This window comes from Rhinatrema bivittatum, chromosome 1, assembly GCF_901001135.1.
Source record: "Rhinatrema bivittatum chromosome 1, aRhiBiv1.1, whole genome shotgun sequence".
Lineage (NCBI taxonomy): Eukaryota > Metazoa > Chordata > Amphibia > Gymnophiona > Rhinatrematidae > Rhinatrema > Rhinatrema bivittatum.
Genome location: NC_042615.1, coordinates 295,738,153 through 295,758,089, shown reverse-complemented (window position 1 = coordinate 295,758,089; position 19,937 = coordinate 295,738,153). Strand labels below are relative to the sequence as shown.

Below are 19,937 nucleotides of genomic sequence, written 5' to 3'. Positions count from 1 at the left end.
GTGGGTTAGACCCTGCTGTTAGGCTTTTCTCTGTGCATCATGTGGTAGACCGCGTGGCGACTTTGCATGCTTTTCCCTGCGTATTAGGCTGCCTTCTTAGGACTGTTGGTGCATGCAAGTGCATCTGGCTATGCGTCCAAGTTGTGCCCCTAGTTTTTGGAAGCTTAGTCAGACACCTACATGCCTGTGTGCACAATTTGGGCCGCATTGGTTGCGCGCTTAAGTTGGGAAGGGTGGAAGTGTGCCTAGTTTTGTGACACCTAGTCTTGGGATGCCTACATTTTGTGCACCTAAATTTTGGACTCATATTTTACAGCGTGAATTCAGCTGGATGCAGACAGACTGATGGCGCCTGTGGCCTTTCCCTCTGTGCTACCTGTCATATTCAGGTATCTCAGTCTGGTGTGCCCTCTAACTTGTATCAGTGCTGCTTAGAGGCTCAGGGAGAATTATCTTCCTCTGATTTTTTCTTAGCCAGGATCTTCCCAGCCTGATGACGGCTTGGGTAAAGACATGTCCGGAGGGGCGCCTGACCTTGGAACTCCCTTAACTGGTTCTTCAGCGGGGGAAGGTAGTTCAGTGGGCACAGCACAGGTGCCTTCTGGTTTTGGCATGGATCCTTCTGCCCTTTCTTGGGTAGAATTTTTTCAAGGACTACAATTGTTTCTTCAGGCGCAGTCCTCAGCCCTGTCCAATCCTGTCAGGTCAAGAGTTGCAGGCAGTGACCTCTCACTCGCCCGGTACTACTGTTAAGCACCGAAGTACTCCCAGATTGGCAGCAGGTCCTCCTGATAGGAATCCAGATGGCACGGATGATGAAGCCGATCCTGACGCTGGAGGATGGGGACATTCCTCCAGGAGTGGAACCATATAGGACTGTGTTGTGGTTCTTTCATAGAGATTAGCTGCCGGCTCTGATTTCCCAGATGTTAAAGATGCTGGGAGAACCTGGGGCAGATTCCATGTCTGAACCAAGGAAAAATTTCATTTTGGTTTCTTTGCATGAAGACTTGTTTTTCACTGTTATGGAGGCCATTCAAGAATTAGTTGATCTTAAGTGGGATGCCACAGAGGCTAATTTCAAAGGGGGTTGCGCTTTGGAAGGCCTATAGCCCCTGGATCCTGTGGTGAGAGAGTGTTTGTGTTTTCTGAAAATGGATGCGCTTGTCTGTACCATCTCCAAGCGGATGGCTATCCCTGTGGAGAGAGGAGCAGCCTTGAAGGATGTGCACGATAGAAGGATTGAGGCCATCCTAAAGCAAGCATTTGAAACAGTGGCAATGACCTTGCACATAGCTTCTTGTTGTTCCCTTGTGGTTCGCTCTTGTTTACTTCTCTCTCAGAAAGTCAATGAATTTGGAGTGAATTCCAGGGCAGTTATGGAGCCAGCAGCAGCCTTTTTGGCAGATGCATGCTGTGATTTGGTCCACACCTCAGCCAGAGGGATGGCTTTAGTAAGAGCGGCCAGGCATCAGTTATGGCTGAGAAATTGATTGGCCAATGCGACCTCAAAGGCTAATCTTACAAAATTGCCCTTTAATGCTTGCTCTTGTTTGGGAGTGAGTTGGAGAAACTGGCCAGTAAGTGGGGAGAATCCCTGCTTCCTCAGTTGCCACTGGATAAGAAGCAGACACTGCGCTCCTTTGGCATCAGAGGTTGTGCCAGGGGAGCCATGTATATTTGACCCTACAGAGGACTTGACCTTTCATTCTGTGGCCCCTGTTGGACAGAATGGTTTGGAGAGTCAAGGGCCACAGAGGGATGGTGCTTTTGGTGGCACCATTTTAGCCCAGGAGTCCATGGTATGTGGATCTGTGAAGGCTCCTGTTAGACGCCCCCCTCTGGCTTCCGGGGCACAGGAATATGTTGCCGCAGGGACCTATTCTTCACGAAGATCTGACTCGATTTTGTCTTATGGTATGGCCTTTGAGAGGGCTTGTTTGCTGAAGCGTGGATATTCTACTGCAGTGATTGCCACCTTGCTACAAGCGAGAAAGTTCTACACTTCCTTAGCATATGTACAGGTTTGGCGAGTGTTTGCGGCTTGGTATGAAGATTAAGGTGTTCTTCCTCATTTGCCTAAGATTCTGTTTATTTTGGAATTTTTGCAGGATGAACTGCATAAAGGATTACTCCTTAATTCCTTAAAGGTTTAAGTAGCGGCTCTTCCTATTTCAGGGATCAGGTGAATGGTGAAGCCTCATCGGCTCATCCAGATGTGGTCCATTTCTTGAAAGGAGTGAAGCATCTTTGTCCTCCCTTGTGGTTACCAGCATCCTTGTGGAGTCTTAATCTGGTTTTGGATTTCTTGGCGTGTTCTATGTTTCGACTAATGCATAGCCTTTCTTTGCAGTTGCTGACTTTGAAAACAGTGTTTCTTGTGGAGCAGGCCTTGCCTTAAATAGTTTGAGGCCTAGGAGGAGGAGTCCAGGCCCCTCCCGCGGGTGACCCTGAAAAGGGGTCACGTAGTGCGCACACACGCCTGGGAGCCCGGGGGTTAGCTGGGAGGACTGCGCAGGGTCTGACTGCGGCCTGGTCGTGTCGCAGCAACAGTGTGGGAGAGCTGGAGAGGAGGGCATGTGGCAGAGCGCGCCTGCGGCAATTCCCGGCCACCTCGAGGCTTCCGGGTCCGGTCAGCTCAGCTGGAGGCTGCACTGGTAAGTGAAGGGAGCCGGCCGTGGCCCTCCGCAGCCGGTTCCCCTTAACATTAGGGATCAAATCATCTACTAAATGTTGTCCTGAAGGGAACTTTGTAACTGGGGACTAAGACATGCAGCAGCCACTTAAATCCTATGTTTTCAACCACCTGCAAGAGTTGATCATTCTGGGCAATCATTTCCCCGATAGTCCATGTCACAACTTTGTTGCTGCCTGCCTCTTGCCCTGGGATAGTGATAACGGAACACCACCCCATTTGTTCCATGATGTCTTGGTGACACGGGGTGGGGGGCTACTGGCCTACCTCTTCACGGGGGGAAGGAGCCAGGGGTCCAACTTGGGAGGTGGAATTTCCCCTTACTGTGACTTTTCCTGCTCCTGCTCCTGCTGCTTAGAGTGAAGGATGGAGTCTCCAGACAGGTATCAGCCTCTGCTGAAACTGACACTAAAAGGTGTTGGATTTGCAAAAGATGTCGCATTCCATTGTAGGAAAGATGGCCCAGTTCCTTTTCTCTGCTGCTGAACTTTCTATAGCGAATGCATTCTGCAAAATGCCGATTCTCCATAACTGAAAATTCCCCCACACGTCTGATGTCTTTCAGGATCTCCTCTCCCAGCTGCTGCTGCTGCTGCTGGGGCTAGGCATGAGGGCAGATCAGGAGGTAAAAGACCAGGGGCATCTCTCATGCCCTTTGACTGCCTGCTTCTCCTGAGGGTTATCTTGCTGCAGACACGGGTTAGATTGGAATAGGGAGTGCCGTGCTGGTTTTGGCCGATGCCCTCCTACTAGTGCACTATCACTGCTGCTGCAACCCTCCACCAAGTCTGCCTTTCTCTTCTCCTGCGCCATATTAAAAGTGGAGATGGGAGCAGGTGGCTGCTGTTCCACCATCTCCTCTTAGAAAAATCTCCCTTGAACTTAATGGAGGAGCTCCTAGTCCTCGTGATCCTATGTCACTCATCATCGCCACTGCTATTTGTGCTTTCCCCGGTTCTCTTTGGAGGGGGTCTAGCCTTCCCTCTTCATCTTCCATTGCCACATCTGCCTCTTGATGCCAGTGACATTATTGAATTTATTAAAACAGATAACTAGTGGATAGGAGCTTTCAGTATCACAATGTTTGCACAACTTAGTGTGGACACACACGGACGGCAGACCATTCAGTCACTTTTGTCACAAACAGAGCACAGTGAGTGAACTATTTGTACTTGCTGAGTAGCTATGTACATAGCAGAGGTAATTTTCAGAGTTAAACAGATTTTATTTATTTGTTTAAATGCTTTATATACCAGCATTCCATGTGAGAATCCCTTGTTCATAACGGTTTACAGGTAAAACATTCATAAATTTAATTGGATTGTTTTCTCTTATTGTGACCTTTATTACTATGTAATTTCTAATTGTTTTAATTGGTTATTTAACTATCTGACTATGTTACCCAAAGTTTTTTCGTATTCATTCATGGTTCCATGTATCGCCTATTGGCAAGTTCTGTGTTCTTTGTAAACCGGTTTGATTTGTATCTAATGCCAGAAGATCGGTATATAGAAACAAAAAAATAAATTAAATAAATTAATAAATATAATGAGTGTTACAAGGTGGATAGACATTCATAGAAACGGAAGTAATACAATGGTAGACTTCTAACATACAAACAGAGCTAGATTAAAGGGTTAGCGAGGGGGAGGGACGAGATTGTTCAAGAATTATTTATATTATCTGAGTCATGGGGAACTGATATTTCAGACAAGTAAATAGAACATATAAGGGCGGATTTTAAAAGAGTTACGCGCGTAACCCTTAAACCCACCCCCCCGCCCCCACGCGCGCCGAGCCTATTTTGCATAGGCTCGGCGACGCGCGCAAGCCCCAGGACACGCGTATGTACCAGGGCTTGCAAAAAGGGGCAGGCTGTGGGCGGTCCGGGGTGGGGGCAGGGAGGGGCGTGGCCTGAGCCTCCAGGCACAGTGGCCATTTGCCGCTGTGCCCGGGATCGCGAGCTGGCCGTTGGCTGGCACATGTAAGTTACGCCTGCCAGGAGGCAGGCGTAACTTCTTCAACCAAGATAAGGGGGGGTTCTAGGTAGGGCTGGGGGGCAGGTTAGGTAGGGGAAGGTGCGGGGGGGCGGAGGGAATGGAGGCAGGCTGCGTGGCTCGGCATGAGCAAGTTGCACAACTGTGCATCCCCTTGTGTGCGTCGACCCTGGATTTTTATAACATGCACGCAGCTGCGCATGCATGTTATAAAATCGGGCATAGATTTTAAAGTCTACCCCATTATCAAAGCAATTTTCAAAAGCCATTAATGCATGTAAAGTGCACTTACATGTGTATAACCTATGGACTATGCAGTAGCATATATTGTAGTAATTTTCAAAAGCCCACGTACACGGGTAAAGTGCATTTTTACATACACTTTTATGTATGTAAATCTTTTTGAAAATTACCCCCTAAGAGCCCACATACTCATTTAGCTGGATAACTTCTGAATTGTCCATATAAATGTTCCTGAATATGTTTTATACTATTAACCTGTTCTTCAGGGAGACTGGGGCATGATTAATGTTTTTTTTTAGCTGTCTTCTGCCTTTCCCCTTCCTCATAATCTCAAAACCAAATGGCTTGTGGTAGAGTAATCATTATAGCAATACATCCAAGCTAAAGAAAAACTATGCCAAACATTAAAATGTAACATTCTTTTTAAAGAAAGAAAATTTATCAAGTCGATTCTGCCCAGTGTATACTGTGGTATTACAAACTCAAGTAGAACTCGGAGAAAAAGAATAGTAGGAGGAACACATGCTACCAAGGTAAGAGTCACTCATTATGGCACCAGGCGTAATGTAGTAGGTTAAGGATATGTTAAATAGATACAGATATATTTTAAGCAGCTAAATTTTGAAAAAACAAATCAGCACTTATGGCTTCTGTTTACATGCCTTATGCCCTTATGCTTGGGCCCAGCATCAGAAAGAATACTCCTGAACAGAATGACTCGTCCCTGTCTACGCCTATGGAGAAGATGCTTCTATAGTGATCGAGTGACTTAAACTGAGTGTGGTTTTGCTTGAGAATGAATAAAAGAATGTATACTTTAAGTATGTGAATATGAGAAGGTTTTGGTGTAAGCCTTTGTTTTCAAGTTGCACATAATAAATGTTTTCATAACTAATCCTATGCCTTAACTGGTCACAAGAGGTGCCTAAGGTTGTAGCTCCCTCTTCAGTTCTCACTGTCAAGTACATTTTAAAAGGAGCACGTTCATATGCACGTTCATAAACGTGCATATTGAGCTCACGAGCAAAAATATACGTGCAAGGACATACATACCATTTAAAATATCCCTACAGCACTTATGTGTTGGACCCTTTACAAGTGCACATACAAGAGACTGGGGTGGGGGGGGGAGAGAGAGACTCTTCTAAAGGGCCAATTTGACGTGCTCTATATATCCCACTGTAAGAGGGGCACTTTCAGCTCAAGGCAAGTTTTGGGGGGGTGCAGTGTTACAAGGCTCTACAGACCCTTGTGCCCTAGGCAGTCAAATGTAACACTGCCTCCCCCCCCCCTCCAAAACCCACCCTTAGTTGAAAGTGCCCCTCTTACAGTGGGAGATATATATAGAGTACCAGATTGTCTCTCTCTCCCTCTCCCTCCCTCTCTCTCTCCCTCCTGCCCCCCCCCCCCCCCCCCCCCCGGTGTTCAGGATCCCTCTAGCCCAAAATCTCCAGACTTGCACCACATCAGGACCAGTAGTAAAGTTACACAGGTAATATGGTGCGCGTTGCCATGGTCAGCCTTGCAAAATTTAGGGATTACGTATGTACATCTTGGCCCCTTTTCTGCCTCCTTATTCTTGACGTGCGTACTTCCCACCTTCTTAAAATTTGCATTGCTCGTGCATGGCCCACATACATGTGTATGGGGCTGTTTTTGTGCGAGCAATGCTTTTAAAATCAACTATATGTGATCATGCACTGCTAACTATACAGTTGGTCACTAGCTTGATCCTCCAGAAGCTGGGCCAGATAATGTAGAGAAAGTGAGAATTAAGTGTAAGGGCAATCCTTATAGTAGTTTGTAGGTAGGAAGTCCTGGAAAGATGTCAAAACTGAGAAGTTGTCGCCAAAGGAGGGGCAGTAAAGGGTATGGTATATATCCCTGGAGAACTCTTAGGAAATAGAGGGAGAGACAAAGGCTTGTAAGAGGGAAATGTGGGAGAAAGGCACTTGATAAATCCAGGATTAGATGCCCCAGGCTCTACGATTCAGGGAGTCTGGAAAGGTAAGAAGACTACAAGTTATAAAGTTTCCCTGCACATACCTATGAGATTGTAATCTGTATTGTATTTCCTATTCTCAGTTCTATGTAAGCCGGCATGATGTGCCTTACGAATGTCGGCAAAGAAAAAGCCTTAAATAAATAAATAAATAAATAAATCAATCAATCAATCAATCAATCAATCTCTTTCAAAACTTTCAAATATTTAGTCTAAGGTACCTGAAGGGTGTCAAAAAGAGAATGAGCCATTTTATGCTATTTATTATGAGTTTTCCAATGTTATCACTCTAGCTTCAGTGAATTTGAGAGGGGAGTTAGTTAATTGGTTGGATGGTTGGCAGTTAAGGTAATGACTCCTGATCCCCCTTGGTGAGAGAACAGGGCTAGCCAAGTTGTTGGGTGGTTGGGGACTTGAGTATGTACTATATTATTTTGTATGTATTTACAAATTATGCATTTTCAGGATATATTTATATATTATTTTGTATGTATTTACAAATTATGCATTTTCAGGATATCTACCTTATAAATGGCCTGTGACCGACGGCCCGCAAATGCGCAGTAGAGCGCAGCTCTACTGCGCATGTGCGGGCAAGGACGTCGATCAGGAAAAAAAAAATGGCGGTGGGGCCGCAGGAGCGGGAGGAGAAGCAGCGGCGCCGCGCGCGCGCGGTGCCGCTGCTTCTCCTCCCCAGATCTGCCGGCAGATCTCGGGGGGGGGAGGGTGTCACTCCCGCGCCCCCCGAGATCTGCCGGCAGGAGCGGGAGGAGAAGCAGCGGCGCCGCGCGCGCGCGGTGCCGCTACTTCTCCTCCCCAGATCTGCCGGCAGATCTCGGGGGGGGGGGGGTGTCACTCCCGCGCCCCCCCCCCCGAGATCTGCCGGCAGGAGCGGGAGGAGAAGTAGCGGCACCGCGCGCGCGCGGTGCCGCTACTTCTCCTCCCCAGATCTGCCGGCAGATCTCGCGGGGGTCACTGCCGCGCGGCGGGAGTGACACCCCCCCCCGAGATCTGCCGGCAGGAGCGGGAGGAGTCAATGGAGCCGGGTGAGGGTTGCGGGAAGTCGCGCTTACGGCGCCGGGAAGGAAATGGAGGTGGGTGAAGGGAGGGACTGAGTGGGAGGGAGGGAGAGGGGGACTGAGTGAGTGGGAGGGAGAGGGGGGACTGAGTGGGAGGGAGTGAGGGAGAGGAGGGAGTGAGGGAGAGGGGGGACTGAGTGAGGAGAGGGAGGGTGGAGAGGAGTGGGTGGGGGAGGGGGGTGGTGAAGAGTGAGGGGAGAGAGAATGAGGGGGAGGTGAGAGACAGAGGGATGTAGCCCGTTTTAACGGGCTTTACGGCTTGTATTTATATATTTTAGGAGGTACCTGATTATGTATGTATGTATGTATGTATGTATGTATGTATGTATGTATGTATGTAGTTTTTGGATGGCTGTAACCCATAAAAAGAACATAAGATGTATCAGATGAAAGGCCCATCTAGCCCACCATCCTGTCTCTACCAGTGATCAATCTGGGTTATTAGGAAGTACCCAGCAGATTCAATTCTTTGTTACTTATTCCCAGATATAAGCAGTAGATTTCCCTGAATCTACCAGGCTATTAATTGTGTATGGACTTTTCCTCCAGGAATTTGTCCAAACGCCTTTTAAACCCAGCTAGTAGATGCCTTGGCCACATCCTCAGGCACCAATTTCCACAGCCTAATTGTGTGTGTTGAATGAAATAATATTTTCCCCAATTTGTTTTAAATCTGCTATCTGCTAGTCTCATGGAACGCCCCTAGCTTTTGTCATTTTTGAAAGGGTAAAAAATGTTCCCTAACGTACTCCACTCCTGGGGCACTCCACTATTTAATTTTATCCACTGGGAAAACCGGCCATTTAATCTAATTCTCTCTTTTTCTTCTTTTCCACAGTAGGACATTGCTTCCTATCCCATAACATTTTAGTTTTATGAAGGTATCAAATACCTTCTGAAAATCCAAATACACTATATCGATCGACTCATCTTTAACAACGTTCTTATTTACACCTTCACAGAATTGTAATATGTTAGCAAGGTACAACATTCCTTTGCTAAATCTATACTAGCTCTTCCCAATTAAACCATATATACCCAGAGTAGGTGGTCCTTTGATGGACCAGGAATTTTATTTCAATTTTCAGTTTATATTCTGCCTTTCAGACACTTCAAAGCAGGTTACATTCGGGTACTGTAGGTAGACTTCAGGGATTGCATTTTATAAACTCAGGATTAGATTAGTTTAGAAGCCTAGACTTGACAGCAGCAGCAGCACAGTGTATCCTAGTCTAAGTAAGTCTTCCACAGCAGTAACACCCAACAAAAGGAAATTGGTCCCCTTTTTGATGAAGGCCATCACTTTGCTGTGAGTTTTCTGAAGTATACTGTAGGAAACCGCTGGTTTCCTTACCAGAAGGACTGTACTAACTGAATGCTAAGTTTAAAATGAACACGTGTGCACTCATAAACACGCAAGCAGAGATACACTGCAATTTTATATTATGCGCACACATACGCGTGTATCATTTAAAATACCCCATCGGGCATATTCTTAAGAGTGGCTCGAGTAAATGTCCTGCACATATTACCACCAAGGATTTAGGAGCTTTTACCTACACAAGGGGAAAATCAGTTTTTACATGTCCTTACCGGAGGGGAGAGCGGGGGGAGAGAGAGAGTACTATAGGAGAGACAATATGACACCATATATCTACCAGTGCAAGAGGGGCACTTTCACCTCATGGTGGGTTGGGGGGGGGGTGCAGTGTTACATTGGTGTGCTACAGACCCTTGCACCCTGGCCATGGGGGAGGAAATGAAGGACTTTAACAGGTTAATGTAAATCAGTTATTTACTCTCTCAGACAATAGAAGGACAGGGTCACTTAATGAAGTTAGCAAGTAGCTTATTTAAAACAAATTGGAGAAAATTCTTTATCATTCAACACATAATTAAGCTCTGGAATTCATTGCCAGAGGATGTGGTTATGGAAGTTAGCGTAACTGGGTTTAAAAAAGGTTTAGATAAGGTTCTTATGATTCAAACCCACCCAAGGTGAAAGTGCCCCTCTTGCAGTGGTAGATATATATAGTGTCATATTGTCTGTCCTACAGTTCTTTATCTCTCTCCCATCCCCCTGAATATATATGGTAGTTCAGCAGTCTTGAAAATCCCTAAAACCTGAGATCTCCAGTCTTGCTCCTCATCAGGCCTAGCAGTAAAATTATGATAACACACTGACGTGCACCATGGTCAGCTTTTTTTAAATTTGGAGTTACGTGCATAACTCTTCGGTCCACCCAGAAGTGCCCATGCCCCTTTTCCACCTCCTTGTTCTTGACGTGCTCATGGGTATATATGCGCGTACTTTGCAGCTTTTTAAAATTTGCGTTGCTCACACACAGCCCACACACGCATGTATGGGGATACTTTTGCAAGAGCAACGCTTTTAAAATCTACCTGTAATTGGAGAGGTTCAGAGAGTGATACTGACGAGAAGTTTTGGGTTTTGCTGCCCTTTGTGGGAGTTGCAGATGATGTGCCCTAGCTGTTTATCACCACCAGGCACCATCTTAGGAGTGTGGAATTTTAGTTGGATTTCCTGACCACAGGTGCTCACTGGCGCACTGGTTCTTGTCTGTTTTGGGGGGTCAGTTTGTCAATCTGACCTACTGGCTAATTGCATTTGCTTTTGTAATCCATTGTGGGAGACTTCCATTTGTGAGACTGTTATGAACTGTTCACAGAGGATTGAGGCGTCCTTGTGTATGGGTAAATCAAGAGAACGCTGACTGTGTTCTACAACTCCTCCAGGGTTTAGACCTGTCTGTGAACTGATGCAGAGAAGTTTCACGTTTCAGTTGGGTTTTTCTGCCAGTAAAGGACCTTTTTTTTTTCGCCCGAAACTGAGTACCCTTGGTACCAGGGAATCAGTTTCCATTTTGTTGGGAAGAAGCATTTGAATGCTGGTTTCCCTGGGTCATAGCCTGCTGCTCTAACCATTAGGCTACTCCTCCATGCAGACACCTGCTTACACATGCATGTTGAAGGGATAAAGAAACATGTATTTTATATAATGCACGTACATCATATATTCTTTGACTTTATTTGAAAATCGATTTGAATTCTATAAATATTCTTCAGTCATCTCATCAGCTATCAGTAAAGAAGAAGGAAAGCACATTGCTTCTCAGTGTGATTTTTGGATGCAAAAGACTGCGACTATTATCCGTGCTGTTTACAGAGAAGGAAACGGGGCTTCTACAGTGTTTAATTCAAAAGGGCCTTGAGGTTAAGCTTCCCCCACAGGAAGCCCTGGAACTCACATGGTGAATGCTATCTGTGGAGAAACTTAGAGTAGATAGTGTCCATTTCTCTTCCTATGTACCCCTGGGTGCAGTCAGTGGGAACTATCCCACCCAGTGGTTACAGTACTTTAACGCTGTGGACAATATAAACCCAGCCAAGATTTAGAAAAGTACATAGGGGAATCATAGAAGGATCAGTGGCAATGTATAATTATTCCTATATTTTTGTGGTTTAACTCATCTCCCCAAGTCAGCATCCTAGCTGATGTTGAACTTGCTTTTTCCCATAACTCCAACTGTTGCGGGCATGGACCCTTGGACTGAGGTGGCGTTAGCACAACCTACAGGGAGGAGCCCTGCAGGTCTCTACCATCGGCTGGCAGAGCTAGCAGAAGCAGAGGCCCAATTGGAGCTTCAGCAATACCGCTGATGGTGGACCCTTGGCCTGAGGTGGGGTTGACGCTACCCGCAGGGCAAGCCCTACGGGTCTCCACTGTCAGGAAGCAGAGCAGACTAGGAGACAGAGGCGAACTGGAGCTTCGCCAATACCAGCCCACGTTCCTCGCAGGTTGAGTCCTTGAGTGCTGGAGCCGACTAGACTTAGGCGGGCCTCCATGTGACGACTCCCAGTTGATGTAGACAAGGGTACACCAGGAACCAGCAGAGGTATCTGAAGGCTGAGGACGGTCCGGACGAGTCAGGGTGATATCCAGACGCCAAACAGGAACAGAGTAAAGCAGGGGCATCCAGATAAAGATAGACCGAAGCTTGAGAGACCAGGTCCGAAGGATTCTGAAGGAGAGTCCAAGGCAAGCTGGAGTCAGGGTAGGTGGCAGGGAGGCAAGGTACCAGGAAGCAGAGCGGAGGTCAGAACCAGATCAAATCAAGCATAGTCCAGGTGAAGCAGGGGTCAATACCAGAGAATCAGTCCAAACATAGTCCAGGTGAAGCAGGGGTCAATACCAGAGAATCAGTCCAAGCATACAAGGAGGAGGCGAAGGAACAAGTAGGAACAGGAACCAGGAACAACGACAGGAATAGGAACCAGGAACGAGCAATGAGCACACGAGCAATCATGGAGACCTGTTGTCAAGGCAGGGAACAAGTGGCTGGGCCCTGCCTTTTATGCAAAGGCCCAGTGATGTCATCATCTGGGGCTGCAGGCTACTTTCCCACCGCGGCCCCTTTAAGAGTGTGTGAGCCTAAGCCAGGGCCTGGAGGAAGCAGGATGGCAACGTCACTACTCAGCCCGAGCGGGGGAAACACACCGGGCACCAGGAGGAACCGCGAAGGAGTCAGAAGCGGCAAAGACAGCTGCAGGCACTCGGGGATGGAGGCGGCTGCCCACCACCGTGAGCGAAGGTGAACCGGATCTGGCAGCTGGATTCCTGGGGTGAGTAGGCCCGGGCATGGGCCTACCACGGCTGGGACACGTAACACGTTACCCTTAGGTTCAGCCCTCGGATACAGGGGCTGGCTGGGCTTAGGCACAGGCCTCTGTGGCAGCGAAGATCCGATGAGTAGAAGGTGGTACAGGCTAGGGTCTAATGCAGGAGGGATACAGGCATGGATGGAGCCTGGGCAGTCGTCAGTGGTAGGCGGAGTTCAACAGGGTCAGAATCCAGGCTGTTGTCAGTGGGCAGGTGGAGTTCAATCAGCATCATGAATCAGGCCAAGGTCAAACCAGAGAGATCCGTCTGCAGGCAAGCAGGATGAAAGGCAGGAAGGGAGTAGAGGACAGTGAAGAACTGAAGACTAGAACTTGGGGAAGACAGGAATTGAAGACTTACCACAGATGACAAGACAGGGACTTAAAACTGACCACGGAAGAAGACGGGAACTGAATACCAAGGCCAGGAACTCAGGAACAAAGAGATGGATCACAGGAATGCATGAATGCTGAGGCAATGCATACCTCAGAGAAGTCGACCTATTGCTGAGGCATGGGTTGCTGGGAGCAAGGCCCTTAGAAGAGCTGTGGACAGTAACATCAGAATTGGGTACCAAGAAGGATTTTCTGCTGTGGACCCTTTAAATCCCGGCCAGAGGCGCAGAATGGTGTTCGCGGCATCCTGCCACAGGCCGCCTCTGGTCTGCAGGAGCACGGTGGTCTTCCTCGGCATCGGGCTGGGCGGTCTTCCTCGGCATCGGGGCTGGGGGTGAGAATGGAGGTCCATGGCCCCGTGCCATAGACTGCCAAGCACAACACCAACTCCAACTCCACCTACACTATCACCTCCCCCTGAAAACCCCCTTTCCCACTGAGATTTAAATTTAGTAGTCTTTAAAAGTTTAGTTTGACTCCTCTCATCTCTTTTAGCAGTTCAAGCCCCTTTATTAAGCATGACTTGAGTGAATAAAGGATTTCTTTTTAAAGGTGATTCAATTATGAATGTTTTATGGAAGCTCTGTGAATGGTCATGCTGCTTCTTACAAGTTTCAAACTTGTGCTAATTCAACTATTTTTTTTTCTGTAGTTAATTCTGTTTCTAATTTGAACTGTGATGATATCCCTCCTAGGATGAGTTCCCATGGCAAGTGGCAATTAAAGATGGAGAAAATGTAAACTGCGGAGGAATCTACATTGGTGGTTGTTGGGTCCTGACTGCAGCACACTGTGTCAGGTAAGAAAACCTTACCAATGGCCTAAAGCCATACTCAAAATAATAAGCAAAAGGTGCAAATTCTGTAATCCTGTTTAAAACAAATACAGTATCAAAAAATCTACTATTACCCAAATCATTATGGCAGACTACCAGCCAGTCTTTGTGTTGCTGACATCAGTACTTAATTTCCTCCCAGAGGGAGTTAAGGATAGTAATTGTCCAACAGCATCTTTTTGCAGAAATATTTCTATGAGGGGTTTTTTTTCCCTTTCAGAATATGCAAGAAATTAAAGCTTTAGGTTGAAGATGGGCTGTTTCAAAATTGTGCAAGCAGACTTCCGTGCAGAGTTTGCCAGATCCTTAAATCTGGTCATATGTATTCCAGAAGGTTGCTCTATGTTTATTATATAAAAACATTAAGCACTATATTCACACTCTGGAAGAGTTGGGAAGTTCTCAAACACTGTAGTATATTTATTTATATTGGTTTAGGTACTGTATATACAAATAAAACAACAAATAAGATGTCACAATTTTACATTAAAAAGTTATGATACATGTTTATTGTATTAATATTTTTCTTTGTACATTAACTTGAATCAGTGGTTTCCAAGTTGGTCCTTGGGACATACCCTGCCAGTCTGGTTTTCAGGATAGCTCATGCACATTTATTATGAATGTGCTGAGAACTGAATTGAGAACCTGTAAATTGTAAGTCCCCCTGAATATATATGGCTCTATCTGCCAGATCCCCTCTATCTGAGATAGCACAAAAAAAATTCTTCATAGAATAATCACTGTTCTTCATTATCAGGAACTTATCAGTTATGGCAATATGTTACAGCAAATGTAATGAGTTGTAATTGTGGGGCACAGCAAGAAAGGAACAGAAAGAAAAAGCAAGTGGAAATCTTTTCTGTCTTACACATTATGATGGAGATGGATCACTAGTATCCAAGGCTAAACCAAAATTCTGCAGATTTGGAATTCTACCTTGTTTGAAGTCATGGTGGCAGTGTCCTTTGCGAGTTGTCCACAGAGATCAGGCCTTAAAAACATAAATCTGTCCATTTTTCCACAATAACAAAGAGTTGATTTCTCCATTCTTTTTAGGTCCCAATAATGTTCAGGGAAATTAAGATGCATTTCTTTATAGAACCACTGACTTGAATCATTTAAGTATATAGATAGACAGAGTTGTTTTCTGATTCCTCTTTGAATAAAACTTTTTGGATTCCTTCATTCCAATTGGTTGTCATTTTTATGTGATTTCTTCTTTGCTATATTTGCTATCTTACATTTCATAACTGCTTACATCTGATCCTATTCCCTGTAAGGATCCATTGCCGAGTGCTCCTCTGGCCTGCAGGTGGCACTGTGAGTCATTTGAACAGCCTGTCTAGTCCTCCCAGCTCTGTGCTCCTCACTTCCCCCCAGTGGCCATCTTGTATCCTATTTAGGCCTGTACTTACACTGAAGCAGTCTCAAGAAGACTGCAATTTTGTTGGTGTCTACATTCAGCTTCTTCATCTGGCACTCCTGTTTTCCTTCTAGACCTCCTGGATTTCCAACTAGATCCTGCTCCTTACCTTGCATAAGGAAGGCTTTGCTCCTTACTGGATGTTTTTGCCTTCTTTCCAGCTGCTGGTAGAGTATTTTGCATTTTTAGATCCTCCCCAGTTGGTTGGCCATTCCTCCTTGTTTTGGGATTGGCTGAGCTCCCCTTTATGAGCTGGGTAGAACACTAGGAAGGTGAGCTTGGATATAGTTTTTGTTGGAAGTGAAAGATGCTGTTCTGTGTGGATCCCAGTAGGCCCCCTGTCTGCACCAATGAGATACACCAGGAGAGGTCTGAGGATTTTGACTTTGAGAGAGTTAGTTTGTTTTTGACCTGCTCCCAGTTTCAGGAGGGAACCTCCATACCTGAGATGATAGAACTTGGTGCTGTTTGTCCTGCTGCCAGTCAAGTGGGGTCTAGAGTTGCCCTGGGTGCTACTTTGCCCTTTGCTCTGTAAAAGTGGAGACTGCAGTGACATATAAGGAGAAGACCACCTTAGGTTTTGCATAAGTTTCTTTGTCATCTTTTGAAGGGGGGAGTTTGTTTTCCAGCAACTGCTCCCTGCCTTACTTTGGAGAGACATTTTTCTTTTCCCATCACTGAGGAGAGATTTGGACACTGGGACACTGATTCAGAGGCTGACTTGAACAGAGACTGTAGTGCTTGGAGTTGCCATCCTTTTGGTTTTTCTTTTTGATGATTTTACCATTCCTGTTGGAACATTATGTTTTACAGTAAACTATTTTTTGTTGAACACCACTCCAAGCCTCTGCTGCTCTTTTACACCTCAAGAACCAGCCTGCTGAACTGAAAGAACTGCCTACATGAGTACAAGTGGGAGAGAGACTGTTTGGTTGTGAGAGACCATATAAAAGAAAGCCGACAGTCGATCAGCGGCGCATGGTTTGGAGGGATGTAAGTTCAAAGGATACTAATGACCCATTAGTATTAGGGCATCCCAACAGTGAGGTTCCATTAATAAGAAAAATAATCTAAGTGCCTGTAATTAAAAGCTCACCTGAGCTAAAAGATTCCAATTTATCCCTATCAATTAGAAAGTAGAATGAAAAAACAAACAAAAAACACACTTTGAAATATTGTATGCTAATGCCAGAAGTCTAAGAAGTAGGATGGGAGAATTAGAATGTATAGCAGTGAATGATGACACAGACTTAATTGGCATCTCAGAGACATGGAGGAAGGAGGATAATCAATGGGACAGTGCAGTACCGGGGTAAAAATTATATTGCAATGACAGAGAGGAGCATCTGGGAGGTGGTGTGGTGCTTTATGTCCAGGATCGCATAGAGAGTCCAACAGGATAAAGATCCTGCATGAGACTAAATGCACAATCGAATCTTTATGGGTAGAAATCCCTTGTGTGTTAGGGAAGAGTATAGTGGTAGGAGTATACTACCGTCCACCTGGCCAAGATGGTAAGACGGACAGTGAAATGCTAAGAGAAATTAGGGAAGCTAACCAAATTGGTAGTGCAGTTATAATGGGAGATTTCAATTACCCACATATACAACGTGCAAGGAAATGGTAAACCAAGTCCACCTTTAAGGTTATAATAATTTTTTTATTTAACTGAATTTCTTCAATATTATTAGTGGCAACTCCATATATCTTCAACAACAGTCATTTAAAGTCCCCCGACACGGTCCGTGTTTCGCGGTGGCTGCATCGGGAGGGACCCACAATCAATATCATCTAGAATATAAAGACAGTAAAGCTGATGGACTTGGCAAATATGGCTATACAATTTCAACAAGTTTCTTACAAACATACCTTATATATGCATCATGGAGCGCATCGGCTCACACGACTAAAGGCCATTTTAAGAGGTCGTTTGGCGCCAAAAGACAGTAGCTATCGCGATAGGTTCATCAGTATAAACACCGCCCACCCTGTACACGGTTCAACCAAAAAGGTGCCATTCTATATCCCTATTTAAACCCTTAGGATGGACAGAAGAAAGCGTGTAAATCCACTTCTGTTCCCGTCTTCCCAGAATCTCGGAATAATTCCCTCCCCTATACGGGGGAACGACCACCTCTAAAACTGAGAACTGCAATTCAGCAATGGTGTGTTGGTATTGAACCCAGTGCGTGACCAAGGGTTCGTCCATCCTAAGGAGACGAATATTTGAGCAATGTTCTATGATGCGGGTCTTGACCATCCTAGAGGTCTTACTCACATATAGCATAGAGCACGGGCATTGTATAACATATACAACGCCCTTGGTGGTACAATCTGATATATTACGAAGGTTAAACTGAACCCCAGTATCCGGATGAGTAAATGGGTCTGATTGGCTAGTGTGATTGCATATTGTGCAGTGCCCACAGGGGCCGTGATGACCACCCCTGGTATCCCTCGCTCGTTTGTTAAAGCTCGCATGTACTAGCTGATCCTGGAGGTTGCTAGCTCTCCGGAATGTGAAACGTAACGATCCCTGAAACAATGAGGATAAAGATAGATTATCCCAGTGTCTTCTTATCATTGTTGCTATGACCTTACTTGCTGTAGAGAATGGTAAAATACAATTACAACTTTGACTGTCATCGTTTACTGAAGGGAGAAGCAGCCAGTCTCGGTTAGCATATAGTGCCCTTTTAAAAGCCTTTTTTACAACTCGTGGAGGGTAACCCCTATCCAAAAACCGCTGGGACATCAATCGTGCTTGCTCTAAAAAGTCACTCCGGGATGAACACACACGTTTCAATCTTAAAAATTGTCCCGTAGGGATATTATCTCTAAGGGGCTTGGGATGACAGCTCGAATAGGCTAATAGTGTGTTTCTGTCTGTCTCCTTCCTGAATAAAGTGGTAACAAACTGATCCTGTTCTACTGAAATAGTGATATCAAGGAAAGAAATTTTTGAGGCATGAATGCAAAAATTGAACTGTATGTGGGGGTTCAATGAATTAAGCCAATCAAAAAAACAAAAAAATTGGATATCTGATCCAGTCCAAATGATCAGAATATCATCGATATATCGTAGCCACAGAGCTACATGGGAAAACCCTTCTGAAGGATATACTAAAGATGATTCATAGTGATCCATGTATACATGGATCACTATGATCAGATCACTATCTCAGATACATGGATCACTATGATCAGATCACTATCTCAGATACATGGATCACTATGAATCATCTTTAGTATATCCTTCAGAAGGGTTTTCCCATGTAGCTCTGTGGCTACGATATATCGATGATATTCTGATCATTTGGACTGGATCAGATATCCAATTTTTTTGTTTTTTTGATTGGCTTAATTCATTGAACCCCCACATACAGTTCAATTTTTGCATTCATGCCTCAAAAATTTCTTTCCTTGATATCACTATTTCAGTAGAACAGGATCAGTTTGTTACCACTTTATTCAGGAAGGAGACAGACAGAAACACACTATTAGCCTATTCGAGCTGTCATCCCAAGCCCCTTAGAGATAATATCCCTACGGGACAATTTTTAAGATTGAAACGTGTGTGTTCATCCCGGAGTGACTTTTTAGAGCAAGCACGATTGATGTCCCAGCGGTTTTTGGATAGGGGTTACCCTCCACGAGTTGTAAAAAAGGCTTTTAAAAGGGCACTATATGCTAACCGAGACTGGCTGCTTCTCCCTTCAGTAAACGATGACAGTCAAAGTTGTAATTGTATTTTACCATTCTCTACAGCAAGTAAGGTCATAGCAACAATGATAAGAAGACACTGGGATAATCTATCTTTATCCTCATTGTTTCAGGGATCGTTACGTTTCACATTCCGGAGAGCTAGCAACCTCCGGGATCAGCTAGTACATGCGAGCTTTAACAAACGAGCGAGGGATACCAGGGGTGGTCATCACGGCCCCTGTGGGCACTGCACAATATGCAATCACACTAGCCAATCAGACTCATTTACTCATCCAGATACTGGGGTTCAGTTTAACCTTCGTAATATATCAGATTGTACCACCAAGGGCGTTGTATATGTTATACAATGCCCGTGCTCTATGCTATATGTGGGTAAGACCTCTAGGATGGTCAAGACCCGCATCATAGAACATTGCTCAAATATTCGTCTCCTTAGGATGGACGAACCCTTGGTCACGCACTGGGTTCAATACCAACACACCATTGCTGAATTGCAGTTCTCAGTTTTAGAGGTGGTCGTTCCCCCGTATAGGGGAGGGAATTATTCCGAGATTCTGGGAAGACGGGAACAGAAGTGGATTTACACGCTTTCTTCTGTCCATCCTAAGGGTTTAAATAGGGATATAGAATGGCACCTTTTTGGTTGAACCGTGTACAGGGTGGGCGGGGTTTATACTGACGAACCTATCGCGATAGCTACTGTCTTTTGGCGCCAAACGACCTCTTAAAATGGCCTTTAGTCGTGTGAGCCGATGCGCTCCATGATGCATATATAAGGTATGTTTGTAAGAAACTTGTTGAAATTGTATAGCCATATTTGCCAAGTCCATCAGCTTTACTGTCTTTATATTCTAGATG

General features: G+C 45.4%; 1 protein-coding gene across 1 annotated transcript in view; it reads left to right on the top strand.

The window, feature by feature from the left end:
- Positions 1-19,937, top strand: part of CFI (complement factor I) — a 146,260-nt gene that overhangs the window by 90,916 nt on the left and 35,407 nt on the right. The window contains exons 9-10 of the mRNA XM_029596663.1: positions 5,365-5,468; positions 13,788-13,891. Coding sequence (XP_029452523.1) covers positions 5,365-5,468; positions 13,788-13,891 — 208 coding nt within the window. The remainder of the gene's footprint in view (positions 1-5,364; positions 5,469-13,787; positions 13,892-19,937) is intronic.